This window comes from Pelodiscus sinensis, chromosome 22 (assembly GCF_052426305.1).
Source record: "Pelodiscus sinensis isolate ZL-2025 chromosome 22, ASM5242630v1, whole genome shotgun sequence".
In the NCBI taxonomy this organism is placed as follows: Eukaryota; Metazoa; Chordata; order Testudines; family Trionychidae; genus Pelodiscus; species Pelodiscus sinensis.
The window spans coordinates 8,482,293-8,508,238 of NC_143073.1; the positions used below are offsets into that span (position 1 = coordinate 8,482,293).

Genomic DNA, 25,946 nt, shown 5'->3' on the forward strand with positions numbered 1-25,946 from the left:
AGGGCTAGAGATCTATGGGCCAACAGGGAGAGGCAGGAGAGCAGTTTCATTCAGGTTGGAGCTTTGTGTCTAAGAGCAAGGTCCCATTTCATGCACAGGAGGCTTCTCCTATAGGGTAGCAGAGGTGTCCATGAAACTAAAACATATTCTCTATCACTGCGGCATTCATCTCTCTTAGAGGGACCAGCCAAAATTGGGGCCCTCCCTGTGCTGGGCACCATACACAGCCAGAGAAAGGCCCTTCCCTGCAGAGCAGCCAAGGTCTCAGTGAACGAGACAAAGGATGGAAAAGGGCACATAGGGAGAGGGGAAGTGACTTGCACAAGGTCACCTGGCAGGCCAGCGGCATGGCTGTGAGTAAAACCCCAGTTTCCCAATTCAGTGCACTAATCCATTCAGAATAGGAGGGGATGCCGCAGAGAGTCCAGCGAAACTGCCTTAAATCGGGGTCCCAATCCCTCAGCTGGTGCAAACTTGTGGAGCTCCCTAGTCTCCTCTGGCTCACGACATCGGAAAGCAAAAAGTCCCCAGCTGATGCCTGAAATGAAAAATATAAGCCGCTTGCTGCTTCTTTGTGGGGGATGAGATCTGTAATCCCTTCTCAAGAGGAAACACCTTAGCCTCGATTTCTATCAGGGCTCGTCTTGCCAGCAAAGCAAAAGCGGGAAAAAAAAACCAACCCCAAAACCCCAAAATACGCCACTCAGTTCTGGCACCGAATTACTAACTCTCTGTCCTCAGGGCTCTGAAGGAGACTCCATTTTCCACACATGCTGCTCAGGCATTTGATGGACCTTGTTAAGAGGCTATTCCCCGGTGCAACTTCTGATTATTCTTGCCTAGGAAGAGTTAATGGAAACTGCTCCCCTGAGCCAAATCAGCGTAGATCAGTAGCTTCAGTGGGAGTCCACGCCAGATCCTAAAGAAGTGGCTTGCACACCTGGCTCTTCACACCTGACATCAAAGAGCTGATGATCTACCTCATCACCTGGTGTATGGATTGTGTTTAGGGGAGGCAGAGCATGTCAGAAGTGCCCTCTGTGTGCTGGCTATCCTTGGCTGCCTGAACAGCCATGTCAGTCTCAGGGGGGCTGGGGGGGAGGAGGGGGGAGCTTGGAGCAGCCTTGAGGCTACTGTAAATTGTGCTGGGGAAGCAGTCTGGGAAGAGGTATTAGGGAGGTTTAGAAGCCTATCCCAACCTGACCTGAGGGAGATGGGACTTGGCCCCATGACCCTGTCCTTCCCAGGTAAGCACCCTAGCCTATAGGCCATGCGGGAACCAGCCCCACCACCTTACTGTCAGGTTGCCCCTTATCCCTCCAGGCCCAGGGGCGCCCAGCTTTTGGCTATCCCATTCCAATGCAACCCAAAGGGGGTGGGACTCGAACCCACAACCCAGTCCTTCCCAGGCGAGCGGGTCCATATGGGGTCATCTCCTGCTGGTTGGTTTGGTAGGGGATACTCCAGCATTATGGGGTCCCACTGGCACAATTGCACATTCATTTTTCCTGCACATCAACTAGTGTTTTTCCTCTCCCGATGCATTTTTCTTATTTCCGTTTTGGATGAGGATCCATCTATTTATTTGGTGCAAACAAAGCATTTCTCCGAGTGCCAGCAGCTGCCTGACTAAACTTGTTGGATTTCAAGTGTTTGGATCTTGGACCATAAGGAGACGAGAATGCTGCCCAAAATGTTTATGATATTTTTAGGCCAAGACAAATCTGTCGAACGGCGCGTGCGAAGCGGAACACACACCACAGAGAGGGCGGGCGAGGCTGTTCTTACAGGCGAGTGAAGGAGGGCCTTCTCACAGCTCCACTCACGTGGGAGCAAACGGCTGCGTCGCGTGGGTGAGGGCAGACATTCTGCTTACGCCGGGGGTGGAGAGGCAGATTCTGAGCTCCCTGGTACCAGAGAAATTGACCCGATGAGAGTGTGAGAGAATTTAAACCCATGTCAGTGAGAGCGGGATCAGAACCTTTGTGGACCCGGATCCGCGCAAAGCAGGGGAGAGACACCGTCAGATTGGGAGGGCAGAATTTTACACTGACTTTGCGGTGGTGTCCATACAACTATCCAAGGGACTCAGCCCCTTCACGCCAACACGAAAGCGGGAGTAAATTACGTTGCCTCTCACTTCAACACCTCTTTACGCTGCCAAAGCAGCATAAAAGGGACTTATTGCAAACGGGCCCGGGAAGGAAGACCAAACAGCACCATTCCTTGTTGCCCGAATGAGCTGCGGATTCTGTGTGTGGACACCATGTCATGGCGCTGTAGCCCACTCCAGCAAGGAGAGAGCTACAGACGAGCCAGAAGAGGCTTGTGCAACCCTGGCCAATCAGGGCGGGAAGTAGTCAGCCAATCAGGGCCAGGCTGGCCCCTATAAAAGGTTGCAGGTCTGAGAGGCGCTCCCTTCCTAGTCAGAGCATCTGGGGAGAGCAGCACTGGGCAGGCTCAGGGGAGCTGGAGAAAGGCTCCAGCCTGTTACTTCCTTGGCTGTGGCCTTGAGACATGGTCTGACAAGATGCAAGGGGTCGCAGGGAAGTGGCTCAGGGAATGTGATCAATGAAGAAGAGGACAAGGCTGCTTCCAGAAGGCAGGTCTGGGTCCCCCGCTTCCCTCCTTGCATCACACCTAGCCTCTATGGAGCACAGCCGGTAAAGACTGTGACTTGCCCCCCAAGGCAAGGGGCTAGACTTTGGGGCTTCAGTTGACTGTTCAGACCGGTACCAGGACTGCTGAAACACCCACCGAAGGTGAGAACAGAGTGCTGGGCACTGCTGGAGGGCAGTGTCCTGAAGAGGGTGCTGCATGGGTCCAGATGATGGACAGCAATGAAGGACAAGACACAGGCCAGAAGGGGGCACCCTGCTGAGGAACAGAGCTAATTCCCAGAGTGACCAGCAGGAGGCGCTACAGTGGTAAGTGCTCCACCTGCTTTTACACCACTTTAACTATCTCGGCAGAGTTAAAGTGGTGTAGTTCCCTAGTGCGGACACAGCTATACCGGCATAACCATAAAGGTTCTTATACTGGTATAGCTATGCCTGTACAGAAGGGGAATACGCTACACTGGGATACGACAATATACTTGTATAACTGCACCCACAACAGGTTGTACTGTATAACTGTGGGCTTGTCTTAACCCCCGGCCAGGTTGACGGGGCAATGATCAATCCAACAGGGATCGATTTAACGAGCCTAGTATAGACATGATCAATCAACTGCTGATTGCTCTCTCTCTCTCTCTCTCTCTCTCTCTCTCTCTCATCGACTCCAGTACTCCACCTCAATGAGAAGTGAGTCAACAGGATAGTGTTTCCTGTCAACACACCAGTGAAGACACTACGGTAAGTAGATCTAAGGACGTCGACTTCAGCTATGCTATTCATGTAGCTGAAGTTGTGTAACTTAGATTGATCTATCCCAAAAGTGTAGAACTGTGTAAATTGGTAAAAGAACACACCCCTAATTGCCATAGTAAGCTACAAACTACAAAAATTGTGAAAAAGGGCCATGTCTACATTATTGACTTCTGCTGGCAGAGCTGTGTCAGTCCAGGAGGTGGAGGGTGTCATCTCTGACCAGCAGATCTGTGAGTGCATAAGATGAAGTTATATACAGTAGGACAGCTTGCGTTGCTCATGGGGAAGTGGCTTTACTATGCGGGTACAGAGCACAGCTTTGCCAGTACAGCTGTACCCCCTCTAGGCTTACATCTACACTACAGCTGGGATCGAGGCTCTAAGATCAATCCACCGGTGGTTGATTTAGTGGGTCCAGTGAAGACCTGCCAAATCGACTGCAGATCATTCTGCAGTCAACTCTGTTACTCTACCCTTGAAGAGAAGAGTACGGTAAGTTGATAGGAGAGTTTCTCCTGACGACCCCTCCCCATGGTGTAGACACTTTTATTCATGTAGTTGGAGTTGTGTACCTTCGGTCGATTCTCTGCAGTAGTGTAGATACAGGCTTAGAGCGTAGACAATTCCAGTAAAGTGCTCCTAATGCAGACATAGCCTAAATGAGAATCAGGTTCCAGGATTTTATCATCTGAATAAAGAGGTGGAGAGCTCCTTGAAAAGAAAAGAAAAGAAAAGAAAAGAAAAGAAAAGAAAAGAAAAGAAAAGAAAAGAAAAGAAAAGAAAAGAAAAGAAAAGAAAAGAAAAGAAAAGAAAAGAAAAGAAAAGAAAAGAAAAGAAAAGAAAAGAAAAGAAAGATTGGGATGGTTGCAGTTATCCCTTACGCCCCCATGAAATCAAAGCCTCAGATAGATGACAGACGCTGACAGATCACACCAAAGGGATTTAAAAGCAGACATGACATGACCATCACGGCAGGAGGGGGATTATTTCTCCAGCAGTGCTTTGAAGAGGTTAAACCTTGCTGCTGCGTGAGGTCCAAGCGCCAGCCTTCTGCCTGTGCAGCCATCCACCGATTCTTTCAAGGGCCCTTCGTATCCATGCCGTCTCCGGCAGACAAACTGAATGACTAGCGGCGCTGTGTGCGTTAATTTGCGTCCGCCTGTCATGGCAATAATTACCCAGCCAACTCATCCATTTGTCTCAATTTGCCCGGACGTAGAGGGAGTTGCCCACACGCAGCTTGTTCATCAAAAGTGACAAGCGCGGGGCTCTCATCACGGCTCTCGCCACGCTCGGGAACATGGCGCACGTCTCGCTGATCCTTTTGTGCTTGCGACTTCACGGCTGGTGGGAAGGGAGCTCGACTGACAGCTGAGAGGTGGAGAGTCTCCAACGCAGAACACTTCTCCGTGCTGGCTGCAAGGTCTGCACAAAGGCAATCATCTCCACTGAGAAGATAATTTGTGTTCTAACTCCAGGGTTGCCCCATCCCCATTCACACACAAAACCCGATCACTCAAGCGCAGTGATGCTATTCACTCGAGTTGCCTGGCCTGAGAGGGATGTATAGGCTATAGACTGAGGGAGAGCAACTTATCAGCTGCTAAGACAACCATTCTGCAGTGTGGACACAAGGTAGCAGCATTCAAATGCAGGTAGTCTTCCAAGGCTTTCCCACAATCCTCCTTGTGCATCCAGAAAGGACAGGCATGTTCTTCCACAATTCATTGAGGAAACATTCAAAGAACAGCTCAGTTGTGAACAGTGCTAAGGATCCCAGGATGTATCCCCTGAAATCCTAGCACCACCCAATTGAGTGCCATTCCATGTCATAAAATCATGACAGGTATGGAGAAAGTGAACGAGGAAAAGTTTTTTACTTGTTCCCATAACATACGTACTAGGGGACACCAAATTAAATTAATATGTAGCAGGTTTAAAACAAACAAAAGGAAGAATTTCTTCACATAACACACAGTCAATCTGTGGAACTCCTTGCCAGAGGATGTTGTGAAGACCAGGACTTGAACAGGGTTTAAAAAAGAACTAGATAAATTCATGGTGGTTAGGTCCATCAATATTTATTAGCCAAGGTGGGTAGGAATGGTGTCCCTAGCCTCTGTCAGGGGCTGGAAATGGATGACAGGAGGGGGGATCACGTGATGATTCCCTGTTCTATTCACTCCTTCTGGGGCATTTGACATTGGCCGCTGTCAGAAGACAGGACACGGGGCTAGACGGACCTTTGGTCTGACCCAGTGTGGCCATTCTTATGTTCCTATGGCAGTGTGGACACGGTAACTTGAGGGTTACTTCACCACGTGACAGTTCTCACTCAAGATCGGCTCACAACAGAGGAGTCACATGAGTGTAGATCACTGGAGCTAACTCTGCAGTGAAGAATGACCCAGAGAAGGCGTCCATTACAACTCACCAGCTGCCGGTATGGTCACTCTATACTGTGGACACAGGCTAGTGCTCAAATACCGGATACTAGTACTCAGGCCCGATTTTTTCAATACTCACAACTGGGGCTAGATTTTTAGAAGAGTGCAACTTCAGCGCTGGTTGAGAAATGACTCTTCCACGCCCCACTTTCAGGGAAATTTTGACCAAAAAAACCAAAAACAAAACCCCAATGAAAGGTCTTTTTTTATGGAAACATTTCTGCCCAGAATCTTTAGGGTTGTGTTCATCCCCCTCACCTTTTTCAATGAAAATTCAAAATATTTTCACAAAAAGAGTGCAACAATATGTCTTTTTTTAAAATAATCTCTTTATTTTTTGATGAAAATCCAAATATTTTTCTAAAAATCTATTTTTGGGTGTGGCAAATTTTGTTTTCAATTAAATCCCTGTTTTATCACGAGTTTTTCATTGATAAAAAATGCGATGAGAAGAACCGGTTGTATTTTTTTCCACTGAAAAGCTTTCACAGACAGATAGACAGACAGAAAGCAACCAACCAACCAACCAACCGAGCTCCATTTGGTATCCATCTAGACACCAGAAGAAAAAGTCAGATTTGCAAAAGACTGTCACCCAGCAACTCCCAGTGCGACTGACGCAAACGGCCAACCTTCCAGAAGACCCCAGCCCCTAATGTTTATCCAATGTGCTACGCCCTTTAGCAAAGCCAACTGCTTTTTTAGGAGCCTAAAATGGGAGCTGACATCTTTGGAAAATCCAACTCCATTAATGGAATTTGTCCCTGAATTCTTTCAAAGTTCTACCTGCAACTAAGGCGCCTCATTCCTAGTTCATCTGGATCCTCACTGTGGCTGAGATGGCAGCTCGCTCTCTTGTTTTCACATACTCTTTGGCCCCTCTTTTGGTTGATACGGCTCAATGGTCACGTGCCCACTGAGAACTGGGCCAAGGTCCACCCAACAGCAACCAAACGTGTCCAAGTGTTGGTCCAACCTGGACTGGAGGCTAGAAGCTGGCGCAGAGGTGAAAGGCTCTGCTACTGATCCCCGACACTCAGGCCCACCCACTGAGGGAGGGTTAAAAGAGGCAAATGCTGCAGGGTCCAGTGATTCAAAGGGACCCTTTAAATCACCGCTGGAGCCCCATGAGGGGCACTGCACAACGCTCCCCCCCCCACCCACAGCACACTCCAGATGGAACCAGGGGAGGGGGCAGGAACGCGTTCCAGGCCGTGCTGAATGCCAGCTGTAGGGCTAGCATAAGCTTATCAGATTGTTGAGTAGTGGGACAACTAGTTGCTTCCCCCCCCCTTCCTTGCTGCCTCCCCGGCTGCAGTTTCCCCCCCTTATCAACTTATCAACTAGTCGATGGAAATTCCATTGACTAGTCCAGTGTTTCCCAATTTTATTTGGCCACAGAACCCCTAGAGTTGCCTTAAAAAAAAAAAGGGCCCCTGCCATGTTTCGATGAGGGGAAAAAAAAAAAAAAGCCCTCGCCATGGCTCTGTCTCTTTAACAGGGAGCGGGGGAATGCAGGCTCTTTGCTGAACCCTTGCTTTCGCTTCGTGGATCCCCACGGTTCCCCGGAGCACCAATTGGGAAACACTAGACTAGTCGATTAGTTGATTAAACGCAATTTAACATCCCTAGCCAGCTGCACAGGCTCCGCCCCTTCTGCCCACGGCCACGCCCCTTCCAGGAGCACAGAGCCCCCACCCACTTGCCCCCACCCCCTTGATGTAGGCACCTGCCTACATCAATTCTACCATCTCTCTCAGGCACTTGTGCATCTGTGACTTAACACACAACACCTAATTCTATGAGGGCAGCAAATGCCTGCTCTTTCCATGAAGTCTGCTCCCACAAGTTTTCCTTCTCCTGTATCTAGGAGAGCAGAGGAGCAGGGAATGCAGGGGATCCTGGTTTATAACACCACTTCAATCCTATTTTGCAATTTAGAGCTTTATCTTAAAGTTAAGAGACCCCGCTCGCCAGACTCTTTCCCTCTAGAACCAAGAGCCCCTCAGAGTGCAGTGGTCATGGCAGAAGCCACCCAGTAGACTAGGGCACCGCTCATGTTAAGAGGCACCCAGCATGGCTCAGTCGTGATCACGGCAGGGCTGGAATGCAGTGTCTGATGTCCACACTCCTCCAGGGGCATCCCAGAATTCCATTCTCTTGCCCTTCATTGGCAAAGGCAAAATACAGAGTCGTGCCGTTTAAGCCCAGAAGAGACCACCAGAGTCTGAATGGCACATGCCACTCAACACTGCCCCCCCCCTCCATTCCCAAACCAAAATTAGATCCAAGTATCCCAGTCCACAGGAGGCTAGACTCAAAGGAGCCACAGGCAGAGAACAGCAGGGACTTCCACACACCAGGGACTGAGGCCCCTGCAGTAGCAGGGAATTGATTGAGATGGACCCAGATAAACCTGAACCCACACACTGCAGAGGAGGTGGAAAAAAACCCCAACATCCCTGCCAACCTGACCTGAGGGAAAATTCCCAGAGACTGTGATCAGTTACACCAAGAACATGGGAACAAGAACCTCCAGATCCAACGTTCCTTCCCCAGCTGCGGCCACCCCTTGTACTTCAGAGAAGGGAGGTAAAGAAAGTCTCCCCTACCCCGAACACAGGGCAGAGGATAAACTGATTTTTCAATAGGGTCAATTAACTCAAGTGCATTGGCACATAATTAGCTGGAGTGACATATTACCCCTCCTTCCTATTCACAGCTAGTGAGTCAGGCCCATGAAGTCATGAGTTCAGCTTCAAAAATCAGGAGATTTATAAAAGATAGTAATGCATTTGGACCTCTTTTTATTTATCATCTGGCTTTTGAGCCTTTAGGCTTCCCCTAAGGCACATGTTCCAGCTTTTCTTCACAGGCAGGGATGGAAACTTTCATTGGGAAAAAAAGACAAGACAAACAAGGAAAAGCAAGCTTAGCTTTTCACATCATCCCGCGACTCCTGCACATGGCGCTTTCAGAGAAACACCACGCATTGCAAGATGGCGGTACAACCAAGAAAGCTGGCCACACTGGGCAGTTACAGAAAGCACCAGCTCTGACCATGCTAAAATCCTAAGTCGGGCCTAAGAAATCATGCAATTGGCTTTAAAATCAGGAGCTTTTAAATACATAAAGTTGGGGTCCTCTGTGCTCGCCTTCTCATTTCTGAATCTTTAGCGGCCACATTTTCCAGCTTTTCTCTGTTATCTCCAAGCATAGAGATTTCCTTCCATTTTTTTAAGCAAAAGCTGAGATTCCGTCTCCCCCGGTCACATGCCTCCAGGAGCTGGGACTTTAATGGCGACACCAAACACGATGAGCCTCACCATTCTGGCGAGCCTGGAGTTACAAACACAGCCCCCGACTGTCGCCTCAGCAGAAGATGGCTACCAGGGAGGCGTTGGGAGAGGGGGAAGGAAAGGCAGGGTCTCACCTCGATGATGTCAGCGTTGGTCCGGCTCTCGTGCGGCTCGTTGTACTCGGTGTACTTGAGCAGCACCTTGTCCATGTCAGTGCTGGCATACTGGAACAGCTTGTTTGAGTGGTTGAAGATGATCAGGGCAATCTCGCAGTCGCAAAGGACGCTCAGCTCGTAGGCTTTCTTCATCAAACCGAACTTCCGCTTGGTGAACGTCACCTGCAAGGAGAATCGTAGAATTATAGGACTGGAAGAAACCTTGAGAGGTCACTAAATCCAGTCCCCTGCATTTACGGCAGGACCAAGCAGCATCAGATCATCCCTGATGGGTGCCTGTCTAACCTGCTCTTAAATATCTCCAATAATGGAGATGCCACAACCTCTCTGGGCAATTTATTCCAGTGCTTAAACACCCTTGCAGGTAGGAAGTTTTTTCTAATGTCCCACCTAAACCTCCCTTGCTGCAATTTAAGCCCATTGCTTCTTCTCCTATTGTCAGAAGTCCAGGAGAATAATTTTTCTCCCTCCTCCTTGTAACACCCTCTTAGGTACTTGAAAACTGCTCTCATGTCCCCTCTGTCTTCTCTTTTCCAGACTAAACAAACCCAATTTTTTTAGTCTTCCCTCATAGCTCATGTCTTCTAGATTTTTAATCATTTTTGTTGCTCTTCTCTGGGCCTTCTCCAATTTCTCCATATCTTTCCTGAAATGTGATGCCCAGAACTGGATGCAATACTCCAACTGAGGCCTAATCAGCTCAGAGTAGAGCGGAAGAATGACATCTAGAGTCTTGCTCACAACACTCCTGTTAATACGTGGTGGGAACAGGAGAAAGGGGAGGGGGATTAGAACAATTTTGGTAGTTAAACATGAAAAGGGAAAAGGGGAGAGAGCGAGAGGAAAAGATAAAGGGAAGGTAGAGAGAAGGAGGAGAGAGATAAAGGGATAGAGAAAGGGGAATGGAGTGAGAGAGTAGGGATGTAAAAATGCATTTAAAAACATAACCATGGAACCACTCAAAATCCTAGTGGTTACATGATTACACGCATTGCGGGCTCTGCAGTATAAAGCTTTTATAAAAATGTTATATGGCAGAGTCTGCCGCGAAGCCTCCCCAGGCAGCCCCTGCTGACCCCCGCTCTGGGGGAGCCAGCGTGTAACTGTAACGGAAACCATTATCGGATAACTGTTTAAACAGTTACATTTTTACATCCCTAACAGAGAGGGACAGCAAATCACAGGGTAAGGACTTTCCCTCTTTATGCCTCAGTTTCCCCAACTGGACAACAGGGAGGATAATACTCAGTTCCCCCTCCTCCTCTGGACCTCTGGAGGGGGGACTAACCAATTCATCTCTTCTGAGCGCTACAAGAGATTCCAAAGGCAGACGCTCCAAAAGTGCAGAGATGATCCTCGACGCTGGAATTACATATTACAGAACCAAGGGAAAACACATTTTAGCAAAAAGCTCCGGCAGAGCCACCATCTGTCCGGCTTTTAAGACGGACTTTTAAGCAGGAGAGATCTCTCTGGCATGGGCCGTAGCCGTTCAAAGCTCACGCATCATTGGAAGCTGCAGACCTCAAGCCAAGGAGGTTGATGCGCAGTTCTGCTAAGACCCTTTTCCTCTGGCAGCGTAAACGGGCCTTGGCATCAGTGAGAATTTGGGCCAGAGGCACCAGTGCAGACCCAATTGCCCTGCGCTCTTACACCAGTGCAAGTGGGTAAAGATCACCAGGAACCCCCTCGTTACACTAGACTTTCAACATGTCTCATGGCCCCCATTGTGCAGTACAAAGGGGAGTGGGAGATACTCCCAGAGCAAATGGTAGGAGTTGTACGCCCAATTCGCATTAGTGTAAATCACTCAACAAGGATCCCGGCAAACACTCAGGCCCGCAGGTGTCTGAGAGTCTCACTTCAAGACATCGCAGATCCTGGGCCTGATTCTCTGTTGCCGTGAACCTCGCCTCATCGTACATCAGTGCAAAAGGGTGTGTGAAATGCGGCCCATTCTGATCCAGTAGTGTTGCACACTTCTGTTGCACACGTGTTGCACAACAAGCGGGAGTCCATGGAGAAGCAAGCTGGCACCTCTGGCTACTACATGGCACAGAGGTACCATCCAGAGCCCTATGCACAAAACTCCCTGCCCGTGTACTCGGCCTGTCCTTGACTCCAAACCAGCAGTGGCCACTGCGGTCCCTAGCTGTGCTTCTGACACAGACAAGTGGAAGGTTCTCTCCCCCCGTGGGGGAGTCAGTGATCGGATCAGCAACCTGACAGACCCTTCGCCCACCGTGCTAACACTGCTTCCCACCTCCTCAAATGCCATAGCCAGGGCGAGGGAGTGGGTTGCACGAGTGGACCTCCTCCCTCTCAGGGGGCTGCAGGATTGTCAGAACCAAGACAGCCTGCCAGGACCGGGTACTTTTGCTCACAGCATTTGGATCCCTAGAACGTGCAGATGGTGAGGATGGAACCGTAGTCGCTCTGTGATTGGCTGCAGAGGGAGCACATGGCTTTCACCGTCAGTGCGCAATCAGCCTGCACCTCCCTTTACCTGCCCGTGCTTTACATGCCTGTCACTTTACTAACACCAGTAGGAAAAACACGACTTGGGTGGAAACCAGTGGAATGTGGCAGCTGTGAGGTGGGCAGTGGTGGACCAAAGTCTCATGGGCCACATGCAGCCTGTCATTAACCATTCACTGCTCCGGTCCTAACTTAATCCACCGTAGCATCAGCCACCAATTCACAAGACTCATGTCCACAGCTGTCAAAAGTGGTATCATACATTCTGCAGCCCCCCCCCCCCCCCCATCTTCCTGGCATGCTGCAGCAAAGAGAATGGATCAGTGTGTCGACCCCAGAGGCTGGAGGGAGAGAGAGAGAGAGGAAGGCTGGCCATGGGCGAAGGTGTGGACTTGGGTATCAGGCACGTGGGTTCCATTCCTGCCTGTGCCACAGACTCCCTGGATTAGTTCCTTAATCTCACTGTGCCTCAATTTCCCATTAGTAAAATGAGGGCATGACTCCCTGTCTTCCTCTTTTGTGCTATGATGGCTAAGGGATTTAGGAGCCTGTGTTCCCATTGCGCTGGGGAGCTCCCAAAGATCTTAGGGTATGGAGAATAAAAAAGGAAGAAGAGGGAACATCATACATGCCGCAGGGAAATCTTATGCTTTAATCTGGAATAAGGAATTTCTGATTCCTGACTCAGAGCATCCACACAGGGAGTTAAGCAGGAAAAGTTAAACAGGAATAGCTACTTCAAACTAACTTCCCCTTATTATGGGTTTGTACAGCACCTAACATCACGGTTCCCCAATCTCCTCGCATGTCCCAACGCATCAAATAGCACCCTCAGCTGGCAGAACCTTTCCCCCCACACACACTGCATTCCCACGGTCCTCATGACCTTGTCCAAGTGTTTTTCCACATCATCCATCAGATTTGGAGGGTTACCCGCTTCCCCCGTCCTCCTCACCCACCCCGCCTCGAAAGTAGCTGTCAGTAGCAAGGTCAGCTAATGAGGAGTCCTTTGCTGGACAGATCCTTTTTCTCCTGACAAATGGGAGCACTGCCTGCCCTTATCTGCTGATAAGGCCACCTGATCCATGGCAGGCAGCGTCTTATCGCACTGTGCACTTCTGCAGGGGGCACGGCAAATGGAAACTGAAGCACACTCAGAGGATTGGCTTCTTATTGGATTGTGTCCGTGAAAATTAAAGAGCCCGGTAGCCATGTGCAAAGCTGGGGTGTAAAACACTGCTGGGCTGTTGGATTTTTTTTTTGCACCCACTTTGCACTAGTACAAATGGCTGATGGGCAATGATGAACCAGACCTGTCAGAGGGCACACTGCCTCCCTCCCGGCCTCGCGGCGGGTCTGCAATATCCTGCCATCAATCCCTCCCTTTGTGGGGCCCTACAGCCATGCTCACGCGAGATCAGCCTCACAGGCATTGCAAGCTGGCTCCCAGACCCCCAGCTTTCTCTGCTGCAGCCGACTCTGGTCTGAGCTAGCCCCACTCTCTGCAGCTTCCTGCTTGTCTGTAATGGGGAATCAGCCAAAACCCTGCTCAGGTGCATGCCTTCTTCAATACTAGGGTCATACAGCCTGCCCATTACAAGGCCATAAAAACGGTGGTTTGTCTCCCATTCCTTTTAACAAAGCGAGCCCCCAATCCTGTTACACCCTTTCTCCCACTGGCAGTCCAGTGAATCACCCAAAGGAGCAAGGACTACTCATGAGAACAAGGATTTTCAGGATTGGGCCCTTACCATTCAATTTGAAATGGGCCTGAATCTCATTTATCCTAAGCTCTCTTTATATGGCAGGGGTGGTGTAAGCCACATGCTTGTGCTGCCACTCAGGAGAGATTTCAATGCCACCCGATGTATTAGCACCCACAGCTTGGTTCGTTGTTTCTATGGGTGGTGCACATTTGCAAATGCCTTGGGGCATAACACAACATTTATTCTGCACAAGGACGGAAAAAATCCATACATGGACAAAAAGATTTGAGGGAACACAGGCTTCAAAGTGAGTGGAAATCACAGGGCCTTACGTATAAATGAGGATCACACCCTAAAAATCACTCTCATCCATTCAGGGAAGGCAAAGAGGAACCACGCAACCAATACAGACAATCAAAAATGACGCAACACCCTGCAGATTGCTCTGTGGGATGCCGGCGCAGCCTTTGTCCACAGAGAGCTTGGGCACCCCCTGAACAGGGCTGCTGCAGCCCCGCACTGCTGCCTCTGTATTAGAAGCAGCAGCATTGGGCAGCAGGCAGGAGCCTGTCTGTGTGGAGAGCCAGTTTTTAAACTGGCTCCCCTCGTGGACTGTCTCCTGCCTGCCATGCTGGCTCCGCCCCTAGGGACTCTCGAATATTTGTGCAACTGCTAAGTTTTGATGCAGTCACATGATTATTAAATTAATTGATAGCTAACATCCCTAGCTTCAACCCTTCCTTGAATAGGAGCCTTCATGTGTAAACTCACGGGGGCCAAGGATTGTCTCTCCCTCTGATTCCCTGGCTCTGGCAGTGTTACAGCGGCCTTAGCCCAGGGCTGTCCTAGAAAATTAGAACAATCCACCTCCTGGGCAGCGTAGTTAAGCCAACCTAAGTCCCTGTGTAGACAGACTGAGGGCAATGGAAGAACTCTACTGTCTCTCAGGGAGGTAGATTTTCTATGACGAAGGGGGAACTCTCCAGTCGGTGAAGCGAGCGTCTCTTCCCAAGCGCCACCACGGCACAGCTTTCCTGTGGGAGCGTTTCAAATACAGACCAGGCCTCTGTGTCCATGAGACTCGTGCCCTGGCATTTACACTGTGCCTCTCTGCTTCCCACGCGGGATTCACTTTGGCCTTGCTGGCCTCCTCCCTCCCCTCTCTGAGGTGATGAAGTAGTAACGAGATTTGGCGCTAATCGTTTCAGCCCTTTCAAAGCGCAGGGATGGCACGCCGCGCAGCTGCTCCCCGCCACGTGAGGCTGCTAACCCCTCAGAGACTTGGTCTTCTGGGCTAACTCCCTCTCCCTCTCTCTGCCTCTGAGCCCTCACGGTCACGTTGCCAGGGTCTCCGAGAGCGCCGGCCTGCACGACGGCAAATCAAATTACTTCAGGATCAGCGCGGGTGTCATCATCAGACTCCACTTCTCTCTCTGCTGCCTGCTGACAGATTTGGGGGGGGGGAAGCAGCTTAGCTTTGCTGCATGATAAGGATAGCTTGGCAGCTCAAAACTTCTGCTCCCAGGAGGTTACATGGGGAGCCTCTAGCCACTCCAGCTCTGGAAAGAAGAGGGGGGATTAAAAGGCCCTATGTGGCCACATTTATAATTCAGCTTCTCTCATTGAAAGGCCCCTCATTCTGTCTACTAGCAGAGCAGCCGTCACCTTAACATCCGAGCTCCTGAGTCCAGGGCTCCGAAAGTAGACAGGTATTCGATAGGTAGATTTCTAAAGGGCATTTCTATAGCTAAACAAAGCAGATGAGTAGCAGATAGCTCCATATGACAATAGCTAGCTAGATAAGCATGTTTGGCTAAATACATGTGTATGGAGATAGACAGACAGACAGGAGTGCAGGTAGACAGCTAGATAGATCAAGGGAATAGTACAGAGATAGATTGGATAGAAGGGTATGTATGGGGATAAAGATCAGATGGCCAGACAGAGAGGTATGAATGGATACAGCTAGCTAGATAGAGGGGATAGACAGACTGGAGCACTAATATTCAACCTTTTTTCATTTGCAGACCCTTCAACATTTTAAAAACGGAGATGTAGATCCCTCCAGAAATCTTGTTACATAGTCAGTGAATCCCAGGGGTGTGCAGACCACAGGCTGAAAACGATTACATTGGATAATGGGGTATGCATGGATAGAGCCCCGTACAGATATAAAATTTGTATCCGTATCTGCATCCATGCAGGGTTCTGGATACAAAACTCGTATCCACATCCATATCTGCAAAAATGAGCTGCAGATATCCACACTGGATACTGGAGGATATAAAGCAGATAGCCACAGATTTGCAAGGCTCTATGCTAGGGATGTACAATCCTGTTTGATGGGATAACAGGTTAAACGTGATGTTAACTGATTAAAGGAGGTAGCTGGAGGGGGGGATGGGTGCTGGACAGGGGCTGCTCCAGGTGGCAGGAGCAGCCCCTGCTTGCAATGTGCCTGAGCTCACACTCGGCAGGGAGGTACTCCAGCCCCCACCAGTTAACTGGAACCTATAAGCATCACCAGGTAAGGTTTCACATACTTGCTCTAGGCATGGGGATAGCCAGCTCTGACTAAGTTAGTGCAGCTGCAGCACCATGAGCTGCTAGCCATGGACTTGTGCAAACCCTACAGACGTGCTCAGCGGGCTAGCCCCTCCATCTCTGTCTGCTTCACACTTATACTCTCTTCTTCATGTGCTAGCTCAATCTGGTTTAGAGTGGCTATGTCTCTTCGGGCTAAGAACTACATCCGCAGCACCAAGTGCAGACATCCCCTTTAGTATAACTGGGATTCGGGTCCTGGGAATGGAGGCTACTGGTATTTGCTGATTCCTTTCACCTTCCATTTAAAAAGATTCATCTCCCCTCAACTGGATGGTGGAAACACCAGCTCGTGACTCAAGAGGGCTAGATGCACAGCACCCAGAACAGACCGTCTGCAAACAGCTCACAGGGTTGAAAGGGAGCGAGCTGAGAGGTAGACCCCGTGCATGACAAATAAGTTCCCAGAAACTGGATCTGGTTGTGAGTGATTCCGCTACAGCTGACTGGGTGAAATTTATCCAGAAACTCAACACTGTAACTACACTGCTTCTCAGGCTGCCCTCAGGGGTTGAACCCGGAAAGGTGGATCTAAAAGCATAAGATTCTAGTGCTCGAATTAATGGACTAGAATAGATCCATCCGCATGGGGGCAGTAACAGACTCTAGCGGCTGTACATGGACCAACCACTAGAGGGGGACAAAGAGCCAAATTTTGTTACCATGGGTTACACTTGTGACCAGCTCTTGGGGGTCTGGTCAGAGCAGGGATGGAGAGCCTAAGGCCCAGGGGCCGCATGCAGCCCCTGGCTTACCTGGATCTGGCCCCCGAGGCTTGGGGTTCTCCCCCCAGCATTGAGGCACCTACACTGGTGCTCCAGCACCCCCCCCCCCCATATTTCCCCAATGGGACTGGAGCACACAAAATCTATTAGCCTGGCCACCCCTAGATTCTGATGTGCAAGGGGAATGTGGGAGTGTCTTTGTCCTCCGTCGGGGACCATGTCAGTGAGAGTGGTTTTTTTTTTTTCGTTTTTTTTTTTTTTTTTTGAGGCTTTAAAAGCAGATATCCTCAGATTTGCAGGGCTTTTTTGAGTTGTTTTTTGTGTGCGGCCCCTGACTGCTTTTTCTGTGGGTCAGCGGTCCTCAACTCAAAAACAGTTCTTCCCCCCGGTTTAGAGGTTATTAGTATTCCAGAAAAAACTTCATTACCTCTTAGTTTATCTGGCCCCATTTCTCCAGCCTTCAAACAACAGTAAATACTGTGCCTTTGTGGGACACAAAGGCAGAGCTAGAGATAATTGACAAAACCAGGAAAATGATTTGGCACAAAATTTCAAACTTGATTCCATTTCCCAGGCTTCCATACAAATTCAGTTTTTCACGAACTTTTCCTATAATATTTCTTTTCTTACTCAAACTGTTCTTTTGCCAATACCACCTTTTTTCAGTTTTTTGGAGCACAGTTTTTGGATAAGTTTGTAAAATGCCAGGAAAATGTGTCACGGGGAAAGATTTATGAAAGTAAGAAAAAAGTGATACCGTTGATGAAAAGTTTTGTTGTTGAAAAAGAAGGCCATTATTTAACCCCACTCATACACCCCAAAAAAAGTTCACACAAAAAATGATGAAGTGCTTTATTTAGAGGTTTCTGTTTTGGGTGTCCCCAAAATATCATACCAGATTGATGCCCTAATTCAGGGGTGTCCAAACTTTTTTCAAAGAGGGCCAGATTTGAAGAAGTGAACATGCGTGAGGGCCGTCCCCGCACTCTCGGCCCCAAGGCGGTGGGCCCGCAGGGTCGGAGGCGGGCGGAGAGCGCAGGGCACGCCGGCCTCACGGCGGCCCGGGGGGCAGGGCGAACCCGCAGCCGAGTGGGGGAGCAGGGCTGCGGACGTGCCCTACAGGGCAGGCTCTAGGACCGCGGAGGCCATGGGAAGCGGCGGGGCGGCCGGAAGCGGCGCGCTGGGTGCGCCAGTTCAAAAGAGCGCCGGGGAGCCAGGAGAGGGGAGGAAGCGGGGGCCGTATTAAACCGGAACACGGGCCGCAATTGGCCCGCGGGCCGGACTTTGGACATGCCTGCCCTAATTGTTTTGCCTTTGACAGAACCACACTAAGCATGAATTTAGCCAATAAATTGTTGCAATGGCTAAGGACCTGCAATAGCACATGGACAAATCACAGTTGTGCCAAGTAGGTAAATAGTGCTACCAAGTCTGGACATGTCACTCAGTTACACTTTTAGAGGTAGCATTTCACACCCACTTCCCTTTGGTGTGCACCTCACGTGGCCAGTGACACCAAAGAAAGAGTCAGGATCAATAACGATTTGGTGTAATGTCATGTGCCAATCCACAGCCCATATATGCTGTGATGTTTCAGTGTGCAGCAATGGAGAGTGTTTCATATTGGACCAACCCAGTGGTGGCAACACGAAGAGTGATCAATAACAGGGATATCTGGGCTGGAGAGGTGGCTCTTGGCCATGTCTGGAGGGGTGAAGCTGGAAAGGAGGGAGAGCAAAGAAAGCAAGTCTTGGCTATTCTCAGCCCTCTGAGAGAGGAAGGATGGGCCAGTGGTTAGGGTTTGGGAGGTTTGCATTAGATTCCCTGCTCTGCAAACAATGTCAGCCACTTACCCCAGATTAACATTACAAGGACAGAAATAGGACCCAGGGATCCCCAATTTAATGACTAGGTTATACTGCCTCTCCAGAAATAGCAACTGACCCCAGGGAGTCCTCTTGTCCAATCCCCCTGGTTCATCCATTAGACCCACCCCTCCTTCCAGACCCAGACATAGAATCTAGTGTCCCAACATCCACTGCTTAGTTCTAGCCGCTAGCGAAGTCCCTGACATATAACACCATCAATTAACATTATCCTGCCATTCAAGTCTACCAACCTTACCGTGAACAGGGAAAGAAACCCAAAGCCTTTCAACTCCAGATAAGCAGACAGCCTGGGATTTACATGGGCCTGACCCTCATCTAGAAGAATTAACCTTCTAAGCCTAAGAGGGTAATTAAATCTCATGTTTCACGGCATAAGCTGATCGCAATAGGGGTCAGGAAGGAATTACTTCCACACACAGCCCTGCGCCACTGGAGGATTTTTGCCTTCCTCCAAGTGTCAGACACTAGTCTTTGCTGGACCTGCCTTGATAGACTCGTGAGCTGATCTATTACGGCAAATCCAATCCTGTAATTCCTCTAATGTCATTACAGACTATGACTGGCTCTCCTCTCTTGTGTTCGGCTTCAACTTTAGGGCCTTGATTCTGATCTCACTGATCAAGGGCAACGCCATTTATTTCAGGGAAGTCATGTGGATTGCCTAGCACAGCAGGCAGAACCAGAAACATGCCCTTTGCACTCTGAGGTTGCAAATGTGCCAGTCCAGTCTGGCAAGATTCCTAAGTCTATGTCTACACTGCACAATTATTTCAGAATAAGCTTTTCCAGAAGAAATACTCCAAAACAGCTTATTTCGAAACAGCGTCTCTATACTACAGGGAAGCCTGGAAATTAGTCTGAAGCCGGCTCCCCTAATGTGGACAAGCTACCCTGATTTAGAGCCTCAGGAAGCACTGGGGAGTGATTACTCTGACTAGCCTGGGGGAGGAGCTATGTTGAAATAGCAGCAGTGGAGCGTCCACACTACTGCTATTCTGAAATAGCTATTTCGAAAGAGCGTTATTCCTCGTGGAACTAAGTTTACGAACGGCAAAATAAGCTGCCTGTTATTTTTCAATAATTTCAAAATAACGAGCTAGCTGTGTAGACGCTCACAGTTATTTCAAAATAATGGACGTTATTCTGAAATAACGCTGCTGAGTAAATGTACCCTAAGAGACAGATACAGCACAAGAGAGGAAGGATTGGCCTGTAAGGCAGAAGACTAGCTCTCACGGGACCTGTGTTCGATTTTAACTCAACCTCATCGACATGCTGGGCTTTGGACCAAGGATTCCAAAACCTTACAGTGCCTTACACTGCAGAGGCAAATGATTATTTATGCATTAAAAGTGCACCGGTGCAAAATTGTTGGTGACTCCCAGGAGACCATCCAGACAGGAAGGAGGGTTTTGTAGTTAAAGGCCCTAGAGCTGGATTTGGGGGATCTGGATTTAATGTATGGCTCTGCCACATGCTCCCTGCGATGAGTCACTTAATCTCTACAGGTCCCCCCGCCCCCATGTAAATATCTCCCTTGGCATGTCTTTTCTACTCAGACTGTAAGCTCTCCAGAGCAGAGTCCCTGCCTTATTACCTGTGCATGCAGCCCCAGCCAAACGGCACTCCGATCTAGTTTGAGTCCTTTAGATGCTGCTGTGGTACATATAAAGGTTGTTTCTCCCTGGTCCAGAACCATCAGGACCTCAGTGATCCCGAACCAGGGAGTTTTCTGGACCAGGGGAGTTCAAGGCTCCCTCCCAGCTGTCAGTACCGCTCCTGGGTGCCTGCCTAGACCACTAAGCTATACTCCCGGCCCTGGCCAGGACTGCACTCCCCACTGCCAGCCTGGGCTGCACTCCCAGCCTCTGGCCCCGCTGCCACCAGCCGGGGCTATGTGTCTGACCCTGCTCCCATTTCCAGACAGATTCTCTGGTTGCCGGACCAGAGAGTACTGACTGGATTTTAGAGTTTCAAGCTGTAACAATGACAGATACAAAAGGGAAAAGGGTCAAGGCCTGGCAACCCTTTTAGACTGTAAGCTCTTGGGAACATTTCTAATGTGTTTGTACAGCTCCTAGCACTTGAGTGCTGGATTTGAGGCACTCCTGCCCTATAAATGTTAAACAACAATCCAAGAATTGGCTTAACGGCAAGTTGAGGTCAGGGTCTCCTGGGAGCTTAGAGCACTGGTATGTAAGCAAGCATGTACACAGCAAAGAGTGCTAGTTATGCGCGCACACACACACACACACACACACACACACACACACACGTGCGGAGATACCCCCATATGCAAAGCAGCTTTAACTGGAAGACACAGAGGCAGAGCCTTGGCATGAACGCACACGCATAATTCAGCAGCATCCGAGTTCGTCACAACTGGTGGGCAGCATTAGAGAGGAGAGCTTCTCCCCACTCTGAACCGCAGGAAAAGCATTCATGGGTATGGGGATGGAAAATGTAACACTGAGCTGCCACAAGGCATGGGCCACAGATGCAGAGTGGAACCACACAATGGATTTAAGCTAGTTTTTGCCATTTCATCCCACAGACTCTAACATGTGGAGTCAGTACTGGGCAGCTAATTTAGGCAGCTCCACAGTCATCTTATGTCTAAAATACACCCCTATGAGCTGTTTAGCTCCTTGAACTGAAACAATAGAACAGAGAGAAATGATAGAAGAAAGGTGGAATCTTTGTTAGTGCCTAGACATCATATGTGAGATCAGGGTGTCATTGTGCTAGGTGCTGAACATACACTCAGGCTCCATCTAGACCACAACAGTGAGTCGACTTAAGCTATGCAACTCCAGTTCCATGAATAACATTGCTGGAGTCGACATATCATCAATTGCATTACTCGATACTGCAGGAGGTCGACGGGAGAAACTCTCTTCTTACTCGTCTCATCAGGGTAAAGTAACAGTCAATCGGAGAGCAATCTGTGGTTGATTTGGCGGGTCTTAACTAGACCCGCTAAATCAACCGCCAAGAGATCAATCTCAGAATATTGATCCGGGCTGTAGTATAGACATAGCCTTAGGGAAAGAGATCTTACAATAACATGCAATCAAAATAGACAAGGGAAGGAAAAGGAGGGACTATTATCTGTATTTTACTGATGAAGAATTGAGACCCAAAGACATTAAGAAACATGACCAAGGTCACAAAGAAAGACTATAGCAGGGCAATTAGCCAGCTTCCGGTCCCAGGAATATATGCCTACAGGATAAGGTGTCTGACTTTGGATCTCAGAGTTGTGTGTTTGACTCTGAACACAGGTACAGCTGCCTAAGTCTCAGCTCAGGGTGTAGCAGATTCTCCATCATGCACAGCCTTTAAATTGGAACTGGACTTCTTTCTAAAGCTACGCTGCAGTGCAACAGGAAGATAAATGGCTTGATATAGGAATCCCTGGGTTAGTTTCTAAAGCCTGTGCCTCTCCGGTGGTCAAACTACAGGTTCATAATGACCCTATGTGGCCTCAAAATGCATGAGTCCCCTCAGGCAGGGGCTACTCCAGCCCAGCTCTGTCCGCGACGTGTTTGGGCCTGCCACAGATAATGGCTGCTCTGGACAACTGGAGCAGCCCCTGCCTGCAGCAAACCTGGGCCTGCCACGGGCAGAGGCTGCTTTGCAGCAGCCTCCTCTCACTTCCCCGTTTCCCCCCGCACTGCTGCCTCTTATAGAAGCAGCAGTGTGGGGGAGAGGGGGCAGCTGGAACCATGGAGACAGTGCTAGGGAGAGCCAGCTTTTAAGCCAGCTCCCACCATCACCAGCTCCTGCTCCCCCTCCTGCCCTTGCTGCCTCTGATACAGAGGCAGCAAGGGGGGGAAAGGGGAAGTAAGTAGTTGACTCGACTAACCAATAAGCCTAAGCTTATCGGTTACTCGACTATTTGACTACTCACTTACATCCCTACCAGTGACCTCAACAAAGCTGAGACGAGCTATCCCGGGCAGGGATCAGGCCCAATGTCCAAAGCCCTGTTTCTTTGTCCCAAAGGCTGCTTCTTTCTCCCCTCAGGTGCATCCTTGCTGACCGAGGGAGGGAGAGGGGGAAATAACTGATACTGAAGCCAGCACTGCTGACCAATTACACAGCCCTGCTGCTTTGTTAACTTCCCGCCTCCCAGAGGGTTTTGTTGGGTTTGTTTTAAAAGCAAACCGATACGCTGCCTGATCACACAAAGAGCGTGGATCTAACCCGGGGTAGGGGAGCGGTGGCGCGATTCTGTATGGAATCGAAGCAGTATCAGACAAAAAGCATCCCGGTTAGAAATGTTTGTGATTTCAAGGGGCTGGTAGAGGGAGAACAAGATTAAAAAAAAAAGAAAATAAAGGAGCTGCAGGAAAGATAAAGGAGCCCCTTGACTCGCCCCTAGGCAACCGTTCCAGCCAGATGTTCTCAAGCCCTCGATTGTCTCTCTCTTTGTATCAGACCACTTTGTGTTTTTATTATAGGTATCATGTACACGCTGTACTCGCTCTCTATTTCTTTTTCCATTAGCCCTTTATAGGAGCTATAAATCCCACTGCCAAATTCTTTTTTTTTTTTTTTTTTTTTGTCCTCACGCTGGCTCCCAAGCTGCCTGGCTCTGTCCTGCCAGTGGTGCTGTGGTAAAGGAAGAAAGGCAGAAGAGAGCAGCATAACTTGGTGGATCAAGTCCAGAGCAGTGCTAGCACCAGAACCTCTGGGGTAGCTCGCTCGCTCTCTCCCTGGGTCTCATGTGCCCCTCTTCGTCTATGTAGGCAGGGATCTCTCTGAGGCAGGGCTGTCTCACACAGTGTGCATGTACAGCACCTAGCGTCCCGGGGCCGTGATCTTAATTGCGTTTATATTCTCATAGCAGCTCATGGTGCTCGGTGCTGTACAAACACAGAACAGACAATTCCTGCCCACGCTAAGCATACATCTACATTTGAACTTAAGGACAACTGGCAAGGGATGGAATATCCCCATTTTACAGCTAGGGAAAGGTGAAATGACTTGCCCAAGATCACCCAGCAGAAGTGTTAGGAATAGACCCCAGGTCTCACAAGAACGGTGATCCTGGGTCAGAACAAAGGTCCATCTAGCCCAGTATTGGTCCACAAAGGGATAGCACCAGATCTAGCAGAGGCTGCAAATGAAGAGCCAGGTTGCTGATGTGAGCAGGCCCGGCCCTCCACGCCCCCTGGAGATGTGGCAAGATGAGAAACACAGCCCCCAGCACTGCTAAGAAGCAGGTAATTGACTAATTGTGTAGTCGATACAAATTGTTTGTATCGACTACAAATTTTATCAACTACAAATTGCATCGACTACACGATTAGGCAATAAGGGTTGGTTCTCTGTCCTGGCTTGTGCCGGCCTAGGAGCTACCCCCGCTGTAGCTCTGCAGTTTGAACGTAGTAGGAGATGGGTGTGCAGGCAGCCTGGCTCCTACTACATTTAAACTGCAGAGCCGCAGCGGGGATAGGTCCCCGACCGGCATGGGCTGGGACAGAGCTGGGACCCTTGCAGCTCTGCATTTTAAATGTAGTAAGAGCTGCCCAGTCCCGAACCAACACAAGCTAGGATTGCTTGGTCCATCTTTTAAGCCGACTCCCCCAGCACCTGTCGCCTACCCCACCCCCACTTTGCTGCTTCTCATACAGAGGCAGCAACGGGTGTGGGAAAGTGAGTAGTCAAGTACTCAACTCAACTCCCCAATAAACTTAGGCATATCGGGTACTCAAGTACTCGACTACTCGCTTGCATCCCTCAGCACTGCCAAGCCCAGCGTCTGAGAACTCTTGAGGTCTGTCCCCCAAACTCAGGAGAATGGCTTTAAAATCGTGAGCTTTAAAGAAAGGAAAAAAGGCCAGAGGGCTTTCTCTAGACTTTCTGGCAGATGAGCCTTTGGGACCACATTCAGGCCACGTTCCCAGGCTGTTCTCTGCCATCCTGAGGGCTAGAAACATTCTTTTCTTAAACCGATGAAAGCTAATATTCACCTGACTCCAGGAACTGAAGCTTTGAAAAAAAGATACCGGCATCAGGAAACTTGCAGTAAAATTACAAGTGTCAGCAACCCAGAGTAATAACTGGTGTGGGAACCACATTGTCACACCTGTCTCCTACATCCCACCCCACCTGCTCAAGATCAGTCAAGGAAAGCCCTTCACAAAGGTGACAGTCAGGCAAGCAGGCAGGAGAAACTGACTTCTGCAGCAATATTCATTCCCTCCTTGTTCGTTTTTATGCCCTCTACTCATTGTTATTTATTTATGGTAGCAAAGAGGGATCTGGTGCTGGATGAAGGTTCTATGGTGTTAGGTGCTAAACAAGCTGAGCCTACAATGTGGCTACATCTAGACCGGCATGATTTTCCGCAAGTGCTTTTAACGGAAAACTTTTCCGTTAAAAGCATTTGCGGAAAAGAGCGTCTAGATTGGCACTTTTTGCGGAAAAGCGTCCGTGGCCAATCTAGACGCGCTTTTCCGCAAAAAAGCCCCGATTGCCATTTTCGCCCGGACGGGAGCAGCATAGTATTTCCGCAAGAAGCACTGATTTCAGACAGTAAGAAGTCAGTTTTCTTGAGGAAATTCAAGCGGCCAGTGTAGACAGCTGGCAAGTTTTTCCGCAAAAGCAGCTGCTTTTGTGGAAAAACTTGCCAGTCTAGACACAGCCTGTATGTATAAGATAACAAGCAAGGGATGACTTATCCCCATTTTACAGCTTGGGGAAACTGAGGCATGGAAAGGGGCAATGACTTGCCCAAGATCACCCAGCAGGAGAGCTGGGAATAGACCCCAGATCTCATAAGAACAGCCAGACTAGGTCAGGCCAAACGTCCATCTAAACCAGCATCCTGTCTTCCCACAGTGGCCAATGCCAGGTGTCCCAGAGGTAATGAACAAACTAAGTAAGTGATCCAGTCCCTTTTACTCATTCCCAGCTTCCCAAGCCTGGGTGCTGTGCACTCGTCCATCTCACCTACTGCTCCTTTGCTCGTAAATGAGGTGGGGCAACTGGCTGTGACAGTCGAGGACAGTAACTTTACTGACTAGGAATCTGAGGCACAGAGATTGACTGACTTGCCCATGGTGAGTCCGTGCACAAAGCTGGGAACCGAACCCAAATCTTCCCATCTCGCTCCAGCGCTTTAATCTCAAGACCTTCCTCCCAACCTTCTTCTCACCAGAGTCTGGCTAGGGAAACTCATACACCATATAGCAGTTCAACCCCCTCCTCCACTAGTCATCACCCTCTACCCCCAATTCC

At 49.4% G+C, this 25,946-nt stretch overlaps 1 protein-coding gene across 13 annotated transcripts in view; it reads right to left on the reverse strand.

The window, feature by feature from the left end:
* Positions 1–25,946, reverse strand: part of MEF2D (myocyte enhancer factor 2D) — a 224,709-nt gene that overhangs the window by 68,620 nt on the left and 130,143 nt on the right. For all 13 annotated transcript variants that reach the window (XM_075907987.2, XM_075907993.2, XM_075907989.2 and 10 more), the window contains one exon: positions 9,252–9,455. In XM_075907987.2, coding sequence (XP_075764102.2) covers positions 9,252–9,455 — 204 coding nt within the window. The remainder of the gene's footprint in view (positions 1–9,251; positions 9,456–25,946) is intronic.